The 21134-nt window shown below is 40.0% G+C and overlaps 1 protein-coding gene across 2 annotated transcripts in view; it reads right to left on the bottom strand.

Annotated features, from left to right (window-relative positions):
- The window catches only part of TRPC4AP (transient receptor potential cation channel subfamily C member 4 associated protein), a 69585-nt gene that overhangs the window by 23966 nt on the left and 24485 nt on the right, over nucleotides 1–21134 (bottom strand). For both annotated transcript variants that reach the window (XM_023251307.2, XM_045053712.1), the window contains exons 5-8: nucleotides 19950–20005; nucleotides 16794–16922; nucleotides 10854–11061; nucleotides 2112–2297 (exon numbers count right to left, since the gene is read on the bottom strand). In XM_023251307.2, coding sequence (XP_023107075.1) covers nucleotides 2112–2297; nucleotides 10854–11061; nucleotides 16794–16922; nucleotides 19950–20005 — 579 coding nt within the window. The remainder of the gene's footprint in view (nucleotides 1–2111; nucleotides 2298–10853; nucleotides 11062–16793; nucleotides 16923–19949; nucleotides 20006–21134) is intronic.

Genomic DNA, 21134 nt, shown 5'->3' with positions numbered 1-21134 from the left:
TTCTGCCTCATCTGGTATGAAACCCAGCTGTCAGACTCCACTAATTGCTGGCTGAATGCTCCACTGTTTTTGACAATGCCTTGGGGCGTAATAAAGTGCTCCAAAATCTAATCCAATTAAAACCGGGCCAACGTAGTTTCTGAGACTGAGGGTGGTTTTGACCTCAGAAGAGCTCTGCTTAGCTGTTTTCCTGGTTCTTACTGGTAAACTACCCAGCCTATGGTTTAACTTTTTTTTTTATGTTTATTTTTGAAGAGAGAGAAAGGGGGGGGGGTGCGCACTCAAGTGAGAGAGGGACAGAGAGAGAGAGAGAGAGAGAGAGAGAGAGAGAGAGAGAGACCCCCAAGCACAAACGAACCCTGAGATCAAGTCCTGAGACAAAATCAGTAAGTCGGACACTTAACAGACTGAGCTACCCAGGAGCCCCTATGGTTTAGCTTCTTGTTCTCACTTAAGAGCTAACATCCTCCTTTTATTTGCTTACCACCAAAATCAACATTGTTTTCCAGAACACCCTTAGGTCTGAACTTCCCTACCTTCTGCTCTTACGCATTACCTCTCGTCCTGGCAAAATCTTGGTGCCGCTACTCTGAGCAGGGTCAGCTGACTTTTAAGTCTTTTTGGCTTGCCTCTCCCTACACGGAAGTTCTGTCCTACACCTGAGTTGGGGCAAGGACAGCAGGGTCACAGAATTCTTGCTTGCCAGGCCTAGGGCACAGCTTCTGTACTGAGTGTAGTACAAAGGTAGTCAGAAGAAAGGAGCCCCTGGCATTATGTGCAATAAGTGAATTAAATGAAGTCAGAAAGAGAAAAATACTATATAATATCACTTCTATGTGGAATCTAAAAAAAGTCAAACTCAGAGAAATAGAATGCTGGTTACCTGAGGTTGGGAGAATTAGGAAGATAGTGGTCAAAAGGTACAAACTTCCAGTTATAAGATTAATAAGTTCTGGGGATCCAACGTACTGCATGGGGATTATAGCTAATAATATTTGAATGACATTAATAAAGGAGATCTTAAAAGTTTTCACCACAAAAAAGAAATAAGTATGTGATGAGGTGTTAGTTAATGCTATGATGGTATCATTTTGCAATACGTAAATGCATCAAATCAACATGCTATATACGTAGTATTATAAATCAATTATATCTCAGTAGTGTTGGGGCAGGGAGCCTCCGACCTGTAAGGGTACACTCATCAAGAATTTAGCCTCTTCAACTTGGAGTTGGAGGGAATGAGAAAAGCTGGTGGTCTGCCCTCCTCCCCTTCAATGGTGAGATACCATATTCCTTGTTTGGGAATTGTGTCCTCTGTTGAGGTTGTGTCTTTTTGGCCATGCCAGCCCAGAGTGGAATTCCCAACAAGCAAAAGTTCAAATGTCAAAGACACTCACTGTTCTGAGTTTTAGCAGATTTCCTTGAAGAAATGTTTCCTCATTTGCTGTATGCTCTCAGAACAACTTCCACATATACATGGATGGCTTTTGTTGTTTTTTTATAGGTTTTGTTTACAGTTGCAATGGGGAGCAGGTCCACAGAGCTCCGTACACTGCCATCCTGGAACTAGAACTCCTCCTTTCACTTTTACCTGCATGATTACAGTGAGAATTCCTGGGTTTGTACAATCTGACCCCATCTTGCTGGCCAGAGTCAAATGCTTCACCGTTAAGCATATGACCCAAGATAGGCCAGAGTTCTTCACCAGGAAGCTACTGCTGAAACTAGGAGTCTACTCATCGGAACAGAGAGAACAATAAAGAACCATGGAGAATGAAGAAGAGACATGGAAAGGACTCTTTGAGTTCCTAAGAATGCTTTGGTTATTGGATCCAGACAGTCCCTTCTCCCTGCAATCAGGTCTACACTGAGGGAGTTTAAAGAGGTTTCTGTCACTAGCTTTCAGAAGTGTCTTAACAGTTCTGATCTAGGACTTCCCTGAGGAAAACTCTACTGAGCAAATTTCAATTAATGCTCCTCAGAAAAGAGGTCAAGAATGGCTTCAGAAGCCTAAGGGAAAGCTCCCCACATCATAGAAGACCCTCCCTGCCACTGCCACCCCCCCACCCCCACCCCCCACCCCCCGCCGCCAGCCCCCAGCCCAGAAGTACCTTGATTGTGCTCAGACTCCTCATTAGCCACTCGCATCAGGGCATCCAGCACCAAAGCATTGTCTAGCCATGTGTACCACTCCTCCAACTCCTGAAGGAAGCTAGCTGTGCCCGTTGACTCTGACACCTTTCGAGTCGCAAGCTTGCAAAGCCGCTCAACAAAGCCAGGGATGCTGAGAAGGGCCGCTGCCAAGGAGAGGGAATTTTCAAAACAGAGACCAACCAGCTCTAAAGCCCTCAACAAGGAGCCTGTCCCCTACCTGTGGTGGGAATGATTTTTAATCTGACAGTAGCTAGTCAGAGAGCTTCCCTTTAAAATGAAATGCCAAGCCAAAATAAAATAGTAAATTACAGAAACAAGTTCAATTGTAGCAGGTATAGAGAAACAGGCTCTTATATCTACTAGTGGGAATATAAATTGGAATAACTTTAGTGTCTTAAATCTGTGTGCCTTTGAGCCAGGAGCTTCATTTCTGGGAACTTCCCATAAGGAAATAACCAATTATATGTACAAAGATATTCACTGATGTGGTTTCTACAATAGCAAAATAATAAAGACAACTACATGGTCATCAACAGCATATTGATTAAAACTATATCCAATACAATAGAATACAATAGACACTAAGAACAATGACACATATATCTTTATACGGTGACTCAGTAAAGATAATTAAACTTGTTAGAGAAAAAAATTATTACACAGTATTGGCTTAAGCCCATTTTCTTTAAAAATTTGCTTCTTTAAAATATGCACATAATATACACATAAAGAATGAAGGCTATACAGCAAGGTTTTTTTTTGTTTTTGTTTTTTTTTTAACGTTTATTCATTTTTGAGAGACAGAGCATGAGAGGGAAAGGGGCAGAGAGAAAGGGAGACACAAAATCCGAAGCAGGCTCCAGGCTCTGAGCTGTCAGCACAGAGCCCGATGCAGGGCTCGAAATCATGAACTGCGAGATCATGATCTGAGCTGAGGTCGGATGCTCAACGGACTGAGCCACCAAGGTGCCCCTATACAACCAGGTATTTACTGTGGCCATTCCTGAGTAGGAAAGGATATAAATGCCTTTTTTTTTTTTTTTTTTTTTTTTGAGAGAGAGGAGGAGAGAGGCAGAGGTAAGGGGAGGAGGCAGGAGAGAGAACAGGAGAGAGGGAGAGGATCTTAAGCAGGTTTCACACTCAGCGTGGAGCCCGATACAGAGCTCAATCCCATGACCCTGGGATCACGACCTGAGCTGAAATCAAGAGTTTTATTTTTATGCTCAACCAACTAAGCCACCCAGGTGTTCCCATTTAAATGCTTCTTCTAAAACCACTTCTCTCTAGGGGTGCCTGGATGACTCAGTCAGTTAAGTGTCCAGACTCCTCTGATTTTGGCTCAGGTCCTGATTTCAAGGGATCGAGCCCTGCATCCAAGCCCTGCTTGGGATTCTCTCCCTCCCTCTTTCTCTGCCCCTTCTCTGCTCTCTCTCTCTCACTCAAAATAAACTTAAAAAAAAAAAAAAAACCCTACTTCTTTCTAGTTTCATTTTCCTGTAACAAACATGTATTAGCAGTAAGAAAGAAGTTTTTTTTTGTTTTGTTTTTTAGGTCAAGAAAGAAACGGAATAATCACCCAACTCCTATTTCCACTAATCCCATTTTGCTCACAATAATAAGATGGAAATTGTGATCAGCATCAGAGAACATAATACACTTTGGAGGCAGGGAAATCCAGGTTGTAGATCTTCAATTTATCATTTAACCTTCTTTAAAAATAAGGACTAACATCTCTACGTATTTGCTTATACATGTATTAATTAAATCTTCCTGGAAGGACAGAAAACACCAATGGTTGCCAAAGGCAAAGAGAATTAGGTGACCAGAAACACGAGTGTGAGGGGGTAGTTTTTCGATGAACACCTTTTTGAGCCTGTAGATTCTTTAGAACCGTGTGAAGGTATCATCTAATTGAAAAAAAGTAGGTATTGGGGCGCCTGGGTGGCGCAGTCGGTTAAGCGTCCGACTTCAGCCAGGTCACGATCTCGCGGTCCGTGAGTTCAAGCCCCGCGTCAGGCTCTGGGCTGATGGCTCAGAGCCTGGAGCCTGCTTCCGATTCTGTGTCTCCCTCTCTCTCTGCCCCTCCCCCGTTCATGCTCTGTCTCTCTCTGTCCCAAAAATAAACGTTGAAAAAAAAATTAAAAAAATTTAAAAAAAAAAAGAAAGAAAAAAAGTAGGTATTTCATAATACCAAGATAATACTATTAATTTGGGGGTATAATATGATATTGGAGTTATTTTTAAAATTGTGGAAATACTGCAATATATGCAAGTTGAATTTTATTGTATCTAGGATTTGCTTCAAAATAATTCAAAATAAGGTAGGGGGGCTCCTGGGGGTTCTGTCAGTTAAGCATTCAACTTTGGCTCAGGTCGTGATCTCATGGTTCAGGGGTCTGACACCACGTTGGGTTCTGTGCTGACAGCTCAGAGCCTGAAACCTACTCTGCCCCTCTCCCACTTACCTCTGTCTCTCTCAAAAATAAATAAACTTTAGAAAAAAGTTCAAAATAAGAGAGGAGCGAATGGGGATAAAGAGAGGCCATCAGTTGACAACTGCTGAATCGAGCTGATGGGTAAATAGGTATCATTATAATGTTATATGTGTCATATACATGTCTCTGTGTGAAGAATCTAAATGAAAAAAATTTTTATATAATTTTAAAATGTCTATTTATTTATTTTCAGGGGGGAGGGGCAGAAAGAGAGGGATAGCAAATCCCAACTGGGCTCCGAACTAAGAGTGCAGAACCCGACAAGGGACTCGATACCAAAAACCATGAGATCATGATCTGAGTCAAAACCAAGAGTCAGATGTTTAACCAACTGAGGAACCCAGGTGCCCCTAAATGAAAAATTTTAACATAAAATTCAAAAGAACACAGTATTAAAGAAAATTCTTCAAAACTAAAATAAGTTACAACAAAGTACAGCTAGGATTGTACAAATGCATATTAAATTAAGTTCTAGCACAGAGCTCAGCAAATACTCTTAGCCCCCTTTCCATCCTCTATAAATTAGTGACTATAATGTCCGAACTCATTTAAAAAAAAAAAAAAAAAAAAAAAAAAAAAAAAAAAAAAGCAAGGGCGCCTGGGTGGCTTAGTCGGTTAAGCATCCAACTTCGGCTCAGGTCATGATTTCATGGCTTGTGAATTTGGGCCCTGCATCAGGCTCTGTGCTGACAGCTCGGAGCCTGGAGCCTATTTCAGATTCCCTTTCTCTCTGCCCTCCCCTACTCATGCTTGGTGTCTCTCTCTCTCTCAAAAATAAACATTAAAAAAAAATGTTTTTTTAAAGCTGTAATTATATTAAAATTAACTTTTCTTTAAAAAGTTGAACACAGAATTACCATATGACCCAGCCACTCCACACCTAAGTATAGACCCAAAACAACTGAAAAGAGGCGCTCACATAAATATGTACAAACACATCCTCATGACATTTCACAGCAGCCAAAAAGGGGAAAACAATCCAAATGTCCATCAAGAGATGAATGAACTGTGGTATATACAAATATTATTCAGCCATAAAAAAAAAGATGAAACACTGATATGCTACAGAATGGCTGAACCTCAAAGTCATCATGCTAAGTGAAAAAAGGATACAAAAAGTTAATGTATTATATGATTCCATTTAAAAAATATCTAGGTATAGGTATAAGAAAGCAGGTAGTTGCCAGGCTTGGGAAGAATGGGAACAGCTGCTTAACATGTACACAGTTTCACTTTGGGGTGATGAAAATGTTTTGAAAATAGATGGAAGTGTGGTTGCACAAACTGTAAATGCACTAAATGCTACTGAATTGTTCATTTTAAATGGTTTATTTGGTTATGTGACACTCACCTTAAAAAAAAAATACATGGAGGTAGCTTTTTTGCTTTGAGATACCATTTTTTACTTATTGGCTTGGCAGACATCAAGAAGTTTAAAAAGGCCCTGCAATGGGAAGCATGTACAGGGGGGATGGGCAGAAAAGATGTACCATAATTTCTTTAGAGGGTTAACTTGTCAATATCTATCAAAGTTTAAAAGGCAAATATCCAGCACATCATACTCCATACACAAGGCTGTTATTTGTAGGAACAAAGGTTTAAAAAGAAACCAAATTTCCACCAATAGGGGACTAGTTAAATAAATTGTGGTATGCCCATATATTAGAATACCATGTAGCTATAAAAAGGAATCACATAATTCTGTATGTACTGGAATCGAATGCTTTGCAAGATAAAGTTAAGCAAAAAAACCAAGGAGCAGAATGGAGGCTATTTTATACTACCACCTGTACAGACAGGGAGCAGCCAATCTCTTTCCCCCTCCATCCCCCTGACTGGGCAGGTACAGAATTTCTCTGCAGAGTCATATGAGAAAATGAAACAGGTTGCTATGGGGAGGGGGAACAGACTTTCTACTGTATATACCTGCTAGTCTTATTATTTAAGAAACCTTAGACATATATTACTTTTTCCAAAAATAAAAGAGTTTGGATTCTACAGGAAAACCTTCCCAGAGCTGGATTTTTCTCTTAATCTCTTTTCTGGAGGGTGAATGGCTGCAGTTTCTCTGTTCCTCACAGGACAGTTCCTCACAGGACAGTTCCTTCCTGCCCTACACTCTCCACACAGCACTGAGACGCAGCACTCAGAACGTGACCTGCCCAGCATTCAGAGTTCCGAGACTCCGGCCCCCACCTTGGCAGATTCTAGAGCCTCTGTGAGTCACTCATCTCTTGAAAACATGATGAAAAGCTATGGGCTCTCACCCTGAAGAAAAAATCATTGGCCTAATTATGCTCATCAAATGATATACAATCTCCGGGAACTGGCACCCAGCACCACAGTGTGCTAGTAATTCTCACAGCTTTACCAGCAGCTATCACACACTACTGGTTAATGTTAAAATGTCAAACTGGTTGACAACGGAAATACAATTTCTGAATTTCTGCAAAAGCAGACCTTTTCTCTCATATTTGTTAAAACATCAGTATTTTGAAATATTCCCGCAAACCTTTCTCCTCAGCTTAGGCCCTGCTTTCCAGCTGAGAGGATTCTGAATTCTCTCCTAGCTCCTGTGTTGCAGAAATCAGCCCTTGTTAGCTCAGTGTGACCTATAAATTGATAATTATCTGGCCTGTGGCTTCATCTACATCTCTGACTAAAATCTTGATTTTTTTTTCCCCCAGATGAAACCATCTGTTCCCACATGAACGGATAGAAGAACAACTGGTAGTTCTGAGAAATCCAAAGAGGACTCTAACATTTTTATTATCTGAGCTCCAGAAAGACAGTATAAATCACTATTTTGCTGGGTAAGAAAACAGCCACAATTTATTAAAAACAAAACAAAAACACATCAGCTTTATATGCAGTTATGGACTGAATTGGGTCCCCTTCCAAATTCATATGTTGAAGCCCAAATCCATAATATAGCTGTATTTGGAGACCGGGCCTTTAGGGAGGTAATTAAATGGGGTCATGAGAGTGGGGCCCTAATCCAATAGGACAGATGTCCTTATATAAGAGGAAGAGACATCAGAGATCCCTTTCTCTCTTTGTACATACACAGAGGAAAGACAACGTTAGGACATAGTGAGAAGGCAGCCGTCTGCAAACCAGAAACCAATGCTGAGGGCACCTTGATCTCGAACCTCTAGCCTCCAGGACTGTGAGAAAATGAACTTCTGTTGTTTAAGCCACCCAGTCTACGGTATGTTATTATGGCAGCCCGAGATGACTGTTACACACACCTTTATTTAAAAATATCCGGTACCGGAGTTCAATTAAAGCATGACAATATTGAGAACTAAGATCTTTCTCATTGCACTTGTGATTTAATTATGTTCACCTTGGCCTTCCCAGGGCATGTGACTGGAGAAAAATGTGTGTGGGGGCAGGAGGCAGGGAAAGAGGAACTGTATGGTCAGAGAGCTGGGAAAGGACCCTGTACAACATCATGTACTAAAATATAACTTTTAATAAAGCTTCAACCCAAAAGCTACAAGCAGACATCACATGTAGAGTATCTCATGGGTTAACCACACAGGTATACAAGTGAACCTAGACATTTTATAAAGACTTCCTTTAAAAAAAAATTTTTTTTTAATGTTTATTCTTGAGACAGAGAGCATGAACAGGGGAGGGGCAGAGAGAGAGAGAGAGAGAGAGAGAGAGAGAGAGAGAGAGAGGGAGGGAGGGAGGGAGGGAGGGAGACACAGATCCTGAAACAGGCTCCAGGCTCTGAGCTGTCAGCACAGAGCCCAACGTGGGGCTTGAACCCACGAACTGTGAGATCATGACCTGAGCTGAAGTCAGACGCTTAACCAACTGAGCCGCCCAGGCACCCCAAGACTTCCTTTTTTTAATGCCTCATATAAAGGAAACTAGGTTTGGGGTTAACTCTCAGTTAATTAAAAAATCAACTGACTAAAATACCTTGTCCTCCAAGAATGATGGGCAGTGCTGGTTTCACTTAAGGTAGCTTATAGACAGGTGGGTGAAGGTAACTGATAATAACAGGATAAAAATGATCTGTAGAACAGATTCCTTAAATGTAAAACTAAAAGATGAAAGTTACTTAGTGCCTCAGCACACACAAGTATCTAATACAGAACCTTTATGACCCTCAGTTTCCTAAGCTGTGCAATGAATGGGGCTGCTTGGAGAAGTAAATAAAATCACTGTTCGGTTATGCAGTTAGCTCAATGTTTGCTACACAGCAGGAGTTTAACAAATGTGAACTTTTGTCAGTATATATGTATGTGTGTTTAAATCAGCTTTAAGGTATAATTTAGTTATAATAGAACTCATGTTTTTAAGAATGAGTATTTTATGATTTGCTAAAATGAGTACTCCTTAAAAGTCCTAAGAAAGGAAAAGGGAGGGGAATAAAAGCCTACACAGACCAGGGTAGGCCTTGGATCTATGGACTCAGGAAGAAAAACAAGCCTAGAGGGGGAACCACCAACCTGGGGTCCATAGGGTTCATATACTTCTGTTTTTATTATGACTAAAACACGTATAATTATATTCCCTAACAACCTAGAAATACAGTCATGACTATGTGGTGTTCATAACTAAAACTAGAATGCTAACAGAGTTAATGAAGGACTCATATTTAGTACTTAGAAGGAAGATTGCTATGTAGCACTTAGCAATTCTGCAGAGCTAGGCCTGGGAACCCACACATCCAGTCAACTGGACTTCAGAAACAAAGTACTGTTTTCAAAGCATCTTCAGGGCTACTGTGGGATGATCATGGCTTTCTACTACTGTTTTTTTTTTTTTTAATGTTTATTTATTTTTTAGAGAGAGAGAGACAGACAGAGTGTGAGTGCGGGAAGGGCAGAGAGAGAGGGAGACACAGAATCTGAAGCAGGCTCCAGGCTCTGAGCTGTCAGCACAGAGCCCGATGTGGGACTCGAACCCACAAACCATGAGATCATGACCTGAGCCGAAGTCAGACACTTATCCGACTGAGCCACCCAGGCGCCCTCTCTACTACTGCTTTTTAATTGGTTATTCGGTTAACACTAAGGCAGACTGATTTTTCAGTCTGTTAGTGTTCAAGAACTAGCTTTTAAGACACATAAATAGGGGCGCCTGGGTGGCGCAGTCGGTTAAGCGTCCGACTTCAGCCAGGTCACGATCTCGCGGTCCGTGAGTTCGAGCCCCGCGTCAGGCTCTGGGCTGATGGCTCAGAGCCTGGAGCCTGCTTCCGATTCTGTGTCTCCCTCTCCCTCTGCCCCTCCCCCGTTCATGCTCTGTCTCTCTCTGTCCCAAAAATAAATAAACGTTGAAAAAAAAAAAAAGACACATAAATAATTTAGTTCAAATATGGATCATCTATACTCTTATAACCAAAACAGATATATGCCCAATTTCTCCAAATCTGCTTAGACCAGGATAGAAACAGAAAAAAGTTCTCTTGCTAACAAAAAGCAACAGGTGGGGAAATCATTAGCATATTCATGTGGTTCTAAAATCAAATAATACATAAAATAATACATTCAGAAGTCCTACTTCCACTGCTGTCATCTACCTTGTTTCCAGCCACCCCCAACAGGTAACCATTTTTAGTTTCTTGTGTGTGCTTTCAGTTTATGCATACTGTATATGAGCAAACAAATACATCTGATCTTATTCTCCCCATCTCTGCTTTACTACAAAAAGTATCATACTATACACATAGCTCTGCATTTTCCTCTTTAACAGTAATACATCTTGGAGATGTTATCCTGTATTAGTACATACTAAATCTTCTTCATTCTTTTTTCTTAAAAGCTATACAATTTTCCATTATATAAATGTTCTGGAAATTTAGTTTCTTATCAATAAAACATTTAAGTTGTTCTGGTCTTTTGTTATTACAATGTTGCAATGAATGACCTTGAATATACATCATTGCCTATATACCTACAGGATAAAGGCCCAGATGAGGCTTAGTGGATCAAAAGGTACGTGTATTTGTAATTCTGATAAACAATGGATCTTACTTTTTTGATGTTCTGAATCCATTAAAAAATCTAATAAAGGTTACAAACTTGGCCCCTATAATAATGAACACATACAAAATTTACATACTCTAAGTGGACCCTATGAGCCCTCACATGGATCAATCTCTGGAGATATTGAAAGAGCAGATAATTTACAAAGGGGTCTCAGCCATAATTTCAAAACTCCGAAAACTTTGAGAGATTTTACCTTGGTTGATTTCAGCTGCGGAAGGTCCTAAGCTCAAGCTCTTCTTCTGCTGAGCATTTTTGGCAAGTAGTGTATGCTTGTCATCATTCCCTGTATCCATCTCTGAAATGGTGACGGCCAGAATCCGGCAGAAATTAGCAAGCTGCTGCTGATCAAAATTGGATACTAAAGAACTCAGATTGGGGACTTCATCTAGTCGGATCATTTCCTACAGGAAACACAAATAAAACAATCCCCATGCTCAGTTCATTTGACACTGGATGTGCCCCTTGTTTGCATTCCCCAAAGAATGGGGCTTGGCAGCTAGACCACTTAGGTTAAATCCCAGCTCTGCAAACTGCAGCTGTGCAAACACAGGTAAATTATGGAACCTCTCTAAGTCTCTGTGTGCTCAACTATCAAATGGGACTAACATATCTTATAGGATTGGTCTGAGGATTAAACCCTTTGAAAACCATTGTTCTTATTCTTTGTTCATGTGGCTCATTTTGTCTATTTAGAAAAGCAAAGCAAAGCAAATGCCTACCGCTCAAGTTTTATCATTCATAAATTGCCATTCTTGCTACAGATGTTTTCTTTTTAAGAAATAAGAAATAAAATATTCCTAACCAGTTGTGTTCCCATTTCTCCTGCCAGAGGGAACCTTTATTTTGAACTGTTTATTATTCCCACACATGTTCTTATACTTATATTTCCATAAAAATATATGGTATTAAAGTGAAGGAAACCACCAACAAAAGAAACAGCAACCTACTGTTGAAGATATGTGTAAATGATGTATCTGATGAGGGGTTAATATCCAAAAAATAAAGAACTTACACAATGCAACATAAGAAATAATCTGATTAAAAAAATGGGCAGAGAATCTAAATAGACATTTTTCCAAAGAAGACATACAGAAGGTCAACAGACACATGAAAAGATTTCAGGAGGGAAATGAAAATCAAAACCACAATGAGATATCACCTCATATCTGTCAGAATGGCTAATATTAAAAAGGCAGGAAATAACAAGTGTTAGAGAGGATGTGGAAAAAAAGGAGGATGGTACACTGTTGGTAGGAATGTAAACCGGTACAGCCACTACGGAAAACAGTATGGAGTTTCCTCAAACAAAACAAAACAAAACAAAACAAAACAAAAAAACCAGAAATATCAATGATCCAGTAATTTCACCACTGGGTATTTACCCAAAGAAAACAAAAACAGTAATTTGAAAAAAATATATGCACCCCTATAGTTATTGAAGCATTATTTACAATAGTCAAGATAGAGAAGCAACCCAAGTGTTCATCAACAGATGAATGGATAAAGAAGACATGGTATACATGGACAATGGAGTATTATTCAGCCATAAAGAAGGATGAGATCTTGCCATTTACAACAACACGGAGAGACCAAAAGGATATAATGCTAAGTGAAATAAGTCAGAGAAAGACAAATACCATTTGATTTCACTTGTATAGGAGTCTACAAAACAAAACAAATGAATAAACAAAACAGAAAAAGACTCATAAATACAGAGAACAAACTGGTGGTTGCCAGAAGAGAGGTGATTATTGGGGGGGATGGGCAAAATAGGTCAAGGGGATTAAGAGGTACAAACTTCCAGTTATAAAAGAAATAAGTTGTAGGAATGAAAAGTACAGCATGGGGAATATAGTCAATAATATTACAGTAACACTGTATGGTGACAGATGGTGACTATACACAGTGGCGAGTATAGCTTAATGTATAAAATCACCGAATCACTAGGTTGTATACCTGAAACTAGTATTATATTGCATGTCAACTATACTTCAATAAAAATCAAAAAATTTAAAAACATTGTTTTGTTTTTAAAACCAACAATGTATTGTTTTGCATGTACAGTGTGAATTATATATGACACCTTACTGTTAGTTAACACTGGGATTTTTTTTTAAATTTATGCCACTTCTGACAACAGAAAGTTAGTACTTTTTCAACTTTTATTTATTTTTAAGTAGGCTCTGGCCCAATATGGGGCTTGAACTCACAATCCCAAGATCAAGAGTCGCATGCTCTACTGATTGGGCCAGCCAGGTGCCTCTCAACACTAGGATTAAATTACACAGATACAAGTAGCTCTAATTCATTCATTTTTTCACTCTTTTACTCCAGTGTATTTAACCAGTGTGTGAGTGTGTGTGTGTCCGTACACACACACACACACACACACACACACACACACACACTCATACTATACACATAGCTCTGCATTTTCCTCTTTAACAGTAACACATCTTGGAGATGTTATCCTGTATTAGTACATACCAAATCTTCTATATACACATATATGTGTATATGTGTGTGTGTGTGTGTGTGTGTGTGTGTGTGTGTGTTTGTTTAGGTAGGCTATAATTTTTCACTATTAAACAATGCTGCCATGAATATTCCTATAGGTGTCTCCTTGTGTGCTTGCACAAGTAACCAATTATCTAGAGTAAGCAATAGCAGGCATTCTTGTCTTTTTGACTTTAACAGGAATATTTCCAAAGTTTCAACATTAAATTTTATGTTTGCTGTAAGTTAACTGATATCCTGTATCAAGTTAAGTAATTTTCCTTCTATTCCTAACTTCTATCATAAATGAATACTGAATTTTATGAAATGCTTTGTTATTTTAGTTTTCTTTTTTTTTATTCTTCTCTACAATCTGCAAATGTTGCAAGTTGTATGAGCTTCTCTTCTTCTGAAACATCCTTATATTCCTCAGAAAATACCTACTGCCCTTCATCTCACTGATTCACTTCCACTGAACTGGATATTTCTCAATCACTGCACATATCCTATGATCTTGTAATTATCTATTTTCCACATAAACTTACACTGCCTTGAGGCTGTCCAGAGCCTCAACACATAAGACTTGGTGGTGAGGGTCTCAGTAAATGTGTACTGAACAGGTGAATGATTCCTAGAAGCCCTCATGAGTTCCACTCTTACTTCTGGGAATGAAGGCCTGGAGTTCGCTGTGGAGGAGCTACCTGGGGGCAGCCTCTTCCACCTTTGCCTTCTCCTTCCCCAGTACACAACAAATGGGAGCCATTGTTATTATTGGTAACTGTAACTTTCAGCCCTGTTCCTCTAGCTCTGTGATGGGTCATAAACTAGGTCCTACCACCCTCCAAGCCCACTTCCTTGTGTTATATTTTAATTTTAAAATTTAATACATACAACATATGTTACGAAGCATAATCAAGTGAATAGCTGTGTGTGCCTTTCCTATCAAATCTTTCTGCTTCTCTGCCAGAGGTAACCACAAACCTGAATTTTATTTTTGCTTTGCTGTTAATATAAAAAAAGCTTTGTGTATGAGTTGAGTTTGCTTATTTCAGAGCTTTATAAAAATGATACACTACATACAGTCTTCTGTAACTGACTTCTATCAGTACTTTCTATGAGTTAGCTATGTTGTTGCCTATATCAACAATTTATTCACTTTCACTACTTTATTCCATTGTGTGGATAGAGAAAATTTATCCATTCTACTGCTGATGGATCACAGACTTGGTTTCAGTTTTTTGACCCTGAAACAATGCTATAAACATTCTTATGTGTTTCTTGATGCACATGTACAGAAATATTTCTGGCTTCCAAACCATTCTGATAATGTCCAAGAATAAGAAAAAGTTTCCATCACAACCCAATAAAACATACATAGGTGAATGTATAAATATGTGACAAAAACTTAAATAATAACCCTTACATGATACACTTTAATCTTTTCTATTTAGCTGACAGACCCAGTGGATTGATTTCACAATCTCTTGGCTTTGATGTAGTGTTTTCATTTCTAAGAATTACTGGTCTGTCTGGGATGGAGTTTATCCACAAGCATGCCTGGGAATAGGTTACAGGTGACCCAGGCACAAGAATGATGCCTCGGCCCTCCGGGTAGTGCTTCCCTAGGTGCTAGATCACGAGGTATGCACATGTTCAACTAGAAAAGAAGATAAATATATTCTGCAGGAACAAAAAGATATCAGCAGTATATAAGTATTTCCAATGATATACATTCTCACCAACATTAGTGCTCTCATGGTGGCCTTAATTTGCATTTCCCTCATTATTAATGAAGCATCTTCTTTTATTTATAGATTGTCTTCTGTGAAATGCTTGCTTACATCACTGCCTCCCCCCACCCCTTTTTTTAACTAGGTTGTCTTTTTCTTGCTGATTTGTAAGAATTCTTGATAAATTCTGAATACCAATTTGTTAGTTACATGGGTTACATATATCTTTTCCCAGTCTGTGGCTTGGGTTCCCACTTTCTTTACGGTGCCTATCCCCCTTTCAGACTGCACCAAGGTAACCATGTCTAGCAGAACTCATCACTATTTTTAGCAACACACAAAAATATGAGTGTGACAGGGCATGACAGGCAAGCAGGAAAAGTTATGAAGGAGCAATCCTAGACTCCCATGCTGAAACTGCGAAGGAGTCTAGTGTTTCCACCCTTGAAGCCCCCTTTCACACACTGGCTGGAGCATACAATTATTGGAAAAATGACAAAGACTTTTTATCAAAGAACACAAAGGGTCTGGGACCTGCACACATCTCCAGTGTGTTCCTACAGACAATGGGCCACTTGTGCATCTTCTGCCTGCACGATGACAAGCAAGGCCTGGGGAAAATGCAGCAGAAAGACAGAAACGAAAGCTAGGGTAACCGCAATGCACGCGGGTAGCCTTTTCTCTGCAAGAGCAACTCTAAGAGGCAATTCCTGCCTCCTCAGTAGTAAGAGGAAGAAATCTTCCCACTGCAACCAACATGGAGGCATGGAATAAGGACTAGGGAAGTAAGCTCCATGTCTTCACAAGCATTACACAAATATCTAATACACTGACTATCTAACAGATATCTAACAGATGGTGTGTTTTTTGGGTTCTAAGTTTTTTATGATATTTTTTAATTTAGTGTTTCATTTTCATCACAGCTCCTCTTTTAAAAAAATTTTTTTAAGTAGGCTCTACATCCAACATGGGGCTTAAACTCACGACCCAGAGATCAAGAGTTGTATGTTCCACCAACTGAGCCAGTCAGGTGCCCCTTTGTGTGTTTTAAAAAAAAAAAAAATTAAAAAAAAAATTTTAATGTTTATTTGAGAGACAGAGAGAGAGAATGAACATGAGTGGGGGAGGGGCAGAGAGCGAGAGAGACAGAATCTGAAGCAGGCTCTAGGCTCTGAGCTTGTCAGCACGACAGCTAACTGTGAGATCATGACCTGAGCTGAATCAGACGCTTAACCAACCAACCCAGGCGCCCCTGTGTGTGGGATTTCTTTCTTTCTTTTTCTTTTTTTTTTTTTTTTAAGTATATTCAGGATCTTTTGAATGTCCATCTTATGACCAAGTGGCAGGCTTTCAGTGCTCACATTTGTGTCTCCTATGTTGGTATCAAATTTTAACTGTTTAAGACTAATGAGATTAAACAGAAGTGAACTTAGTAAGTCTAAGCCAAACATCACCATCCAGGGAAACATATGCTGATGAATGAAGGTTTCACAGCATTCAAATATAGAAAAGTGGTAGGAAAATGGAGTTATCCCATAGCATACAGCAGTGTAAGTATGCCAAAAAGATCCTGCATCATAATAATTAGCAAAGGGCAATTTGATTTCAGCAAAGTAACATTAGCCATCACATTAAAGGCAATCTGAACTTTTGAGTTTTATCATTAGTTTGATTTCAATTTATATACTGACTTAGGTTTTACTGTCACTTAAAACCCATTAGAAGAAGAAATATAACCTACTTTTGTACCTAAATATATTTAAGTAAAAAAAAAAAAAAAAAATTTAACACGAGGAATATGGATGAATTTTTCTTTTAAAAGAGCTCTGTACATCAGTCTTGAGAATCCAATTATCGAAGACACCCTCCACCATCTGGTCATCCACCTGCTGGAGAACATAGCTCACCTTTTTAACACCCAAAATATCTTCAATGAGGGTTGCTGTTTGTAAGAATGTTTTCTTACTCGTCATCAACGTAAACAGGAAGATCACAAAGTCATTCTTTTCTGCCAAACGCTTTGTAACTCCTTCCGTCTATCACAAGGGAGAAGGAGAGAAAAGGCAGGATAGGTTATAATCTTAAAACCTGAAAAGCAAGGTACCCCCTTCTGGAAACTGGAAAAGCAACTTCAAGCTCCCTGAGGAATTCTTGGCAGAGGACTTAAATCCCTATAACCATATACAAAACGTGTGCAAATGCTTTTTGAGAGGATGGGTTTCTCCATGGTAGGTTCACCATATGTTCTGACCTAATACCTGCCTAGTAACTCAATGAGGAGTTATACACTAGCACCCAGTAGCCCAAGTTTTATTTGGCCAGCAGTACATTTTAAGGAGTGAATGTCAATGTCTTCAGGCATGACGTCCTTACTCCAGATTAGCCAAAATCTGCACCGTCCCCACCCCAAAACAGGCACCTCCAGACATTTCTTCACTTCTGCCTAATCCCTGGAATTAAGCCAGATCAGCAGAGTTGGACCATATCATACTATGTTCTTCACATTTTTGTTTCCTCCTTTCTTTTTTTTTTTAATTTTTTTTTTTCAACGTTTATTTATTTTTGGGACAGAGAGAAACAGAGCATGAATGGGGGAGGGCAGAGAGAGAGGGAGACACAGAATCGGAAGCAGGCTCCAGGCTCTGAGCCATCAGCCCAGAGCCCGACGCGGGGCTCGAACTCACGGACCGCGAGATCGTGACCTGGCTGAAGTCGGACGCTTAACCGACTGCGCCACCCAGGCGCCCCCCCTTTTTTTTTTTAAACTGAACTGTGTTTTGCTGGAGTATCACTGATTAACATTAGGTGTCATTAACAAAAGCCTCATAAAACTAATGACCACATGGAAGTTGCCCAAGAGGGGGTCATCATACATACATCATCTCTTAAAATAAGGACAAGTTCTTACTGACCTCAGTTGCAAGAATAGTTGTATGTTAGCTGAACAATTAGTTTCCTTTTATCTTCTAGGTCTGTCTGTGCCTCTCTGTCCACTAGCTACATGTGGCTACTGAGCACTTGAAACATGGTGCTCCAAGTGTAAAATACACACTGAGTTTTGAAAGCTTAGTATGAAAAAAGAAAGTAAATATCTTATTAATAATTACTTACAATTGTTTACATGTTGGAATAATCTTAGTCTTTTTTTTTTTTTTTTTTTTTTAGAGAGAGCACGCAAGCAGGGAAAAGGGGCAGAGGGAGATGGGAGGAGACAGGGAGAAAGAAGGAGAGAGGGAGAGAGAGGGAGAGGGAGAGAGAGGGAGAGGGAGAGAGAGGGAGAGGGAGGGAGAGGGAGGGAGAGGGAGAGGAAGGGAGAGGGGGAGAGAGGGGGAGGGAGGAAGAGAGGGAGAAAGAAGGAGAGAGGGAGAGGGAGAGGGCGAGGGCGAGGGCGAGGGCGAGGGCGAGGGCGAGGGCGAGAGAGAGGGCGAGGGAGAGGGCGAGGGAGAGGGCGAGGGAGAGGGCGAGGGAGAGGGAGAGAGAGAGGGAGAGAGAGAGGGAGAGAGAGAGGGAGAGAGAGAGGGAGAGAGAGAGGGAGAGAGAGAGGGAGAGAGAGAGGGAGAGAGAGAGGGAGAGAGAGAGGGAGAGAGAGAGAGAGAGGGAGAGAGAGAGGGAGAGAGAGAGGGAGAGAGAGAGGGAGAGAGAGAGGGAGAGAGAGAGGGAGAGAGAGAGGGAGAGAGAGAAAATCTCCAACAACTCTACACTCATCATTGAGCCCGAAATGGGGCTCGATCCCTTGACCCCAGGATTATGACCTGAGCTGAAACCAAGAATCAGATGCTCAACTGACTGAGACACCCAGGCGCCCTGACATATTGGAATAATCTTGATATACTATGCTAAATAAAATATATTATTAAAATTAACTTCACGATTTCTTCCTACTTCTTTTCTTACTTTCTAAAAAAATGTGGCTATAAGGAAATTTAAAATAATCTAAGTGGTTCACGCTATATTTCTGTTGCATGGCACAGTTACAGATGCTGAACTGCATAAGTGTTGAAACTTATTTCTCTATTTGTGTTGGTTGATAAGAAGCTTAAACCCAAATTTATGTCCCATCCACAACACCACTGATTTTATAGTCAGCCCAATTCCTGGATACATGTTACACCCTCACCGTGTTCCACCCTTTTCCTTACCTACTTCTAAATTTATGATTTATGATCTTGGGAGATTTTATAAAGATGCCTGAAACCTCTTTTGGAATGAGGCAAGAAATGAAATGTAATTAAATGCTCTGCTGTATTTTCATAGCACACAGATTTCACTTCTACAGGGGCATTGGTTTCATTTCTGCCATGTATTATGCTGTTTACAGTTTACCACAGAAGTTCCTAAAAGATGGATACTGCGTTTTACAAAAACTACCACATGTATGTTACTTTACAAGGTGCTTTCACATCTATCATCCCACTTAGTCCTCATAACAAGCCTACGATGTTGGTAAGATTACTGACTGCACTCTCCTGATAAGAAACTAAAAGCTCAGGGAGGTAAATGAATAAGCACTGAGCCATGAGCCAGAACTCCAAATCATGTTCTAGCACTAAGTGCTAGGCTTTTTCCTTTCTACCAAAATGCTTCTTTTATCCACCTTTCTTTCTTGCTCAGGGTCGACCAAACAGAGTGTCCTGCTCAATATACTGGTGAGGCTTCTGGTTCCTGTTTTGTTTTCTAACAAGGAAAATGAAGAAACAGAAATAAAGGGATTAAAAGGAATCTTAAAAGGAATACATTCTCCCAGTGCATGTATCCACTTGGTAAGTGATTGTTCAGTCTCTGCTTGGACAGAGGCTGTCTCTGGAGAGATTGTTTAGTCTCTTCAGGGTTAAAGGAGATCACCACCTGCTGCAGTAGCCCTGGCTCTTAACACTTTCTACGAAATTCTGCCTCCCCGTAATTCCCACCTGTTGGTCCTGGTTCTCAGGCCCATGTAAGTCAGTCCAATTGCCCCATGTCTGAGGATAGCTCTCATGTCCACCCCCCGCACTCGAACTTTCCCTTCTCAAGCACTGCAGATGTGGTGGGGAGATAAATGGGGCCCCAAGGGCAGGCATACTTACACAGACACAGGTATTATACAGGATGCTCAAACAGTCCTTGGACATTTCATCACTTACTGAAAGTGAAAGGGAAATAACTGGTTATTTTCCTCATTGAAAAGATATTGTAACAGAATTAAACTTTTTGAACACAAGAACTGGTCCTCACAATCTCCTCCAAGATGATTACTTTCCTTTTAGCACACCTCTTTCCGGTCCTTGCTTACCAAAGATTTTCATGATACTCATCAGAAACTACAAGCCAATTAGTATATGGATTTTTGGTTGATAGTAGCCCTTTTTTTCCTATGCTCCATAGCCTTCATGTTTTCAGTCTACTGTGGTGTCATCACTTAATAGCCATGTTCTCTCTGTAGTTTGCTTAGAGTATATCCAGGGTTTTGGAGGGGGGGGGATTTTTGTTATTTAAATAGACTAAAAATAAGCAATTTAATATATGTGTGTAACCTTTTTATGCTTGTGTTGCATCGGTTCCTCAAGATACATTTCTGAAAGCAGAACTGCCAGAATCCCAAGTATGAGCTTTCTGATTGAGCGTTACAAGTCTTCATTGAAAGTTCTACTAGCAGCAAACAAAGGTTATCATTTTTACTAAAGACTATAAGTGTGTTTTTGTTTTTTTGTTATTTCTGTTGGGGAAATGGCTTTTATTGCCTGACCTACTAACTCCAACAAAGAACTAGCTACTTCTCTGTGAGTAGGAACAGGGGAATACCATAAAAAGGAAACAATTGTCATGACCCCAAAGCCTGGAGAGAATAAAACTAAGTATGAACTATCAACGAAGTGTTTTCTTTGGCATTAAATTTTTTAAAACTGTTTCCATTCATTCCTATGCTGCCACAAACTCTAAAATGCTAGGTCTCCCTCTGAGATGTCAATGCGTGGCCCTGACAAGCTAGCTTGACCAGAAGAGTTATCTGATACAATCTTGAGACAGTGCAGATGTCTCATAGACCTCATCACTACCTTTTAACCTGTTGGGGCTTTTTGGTTTATCTCATGACTTCAGAGCAGGTTGGAATACCAGATCAGTTTATCTCAATATTTCTTTCATTTTCAAAAGGAACGGAATTCACTCATTCATCAAATATTTATTCGGCACCTACTCTAGAGCAGATAAAGAATACACAGTGTTTAGTGGGGGGAAAAAATCCTAGCCCTAATGGAACTTATCAAACTAGT

This window comes from Felis catus, chromosome A3 (assembly GCF_018350175.1).
Source record: "Felis catus isolate Fca126 chromosome A3, F.catus_Fca126_mat1.0, whole genome shotgun sequence".
NCBI lineage: Eukaryota > Metazoa > Chordata > Mammalia > Carnivora > Felidae > Felis > Felis catus.
This window is presented reverse-complemented; position numbering and strand designations above follow the sequence as displayed.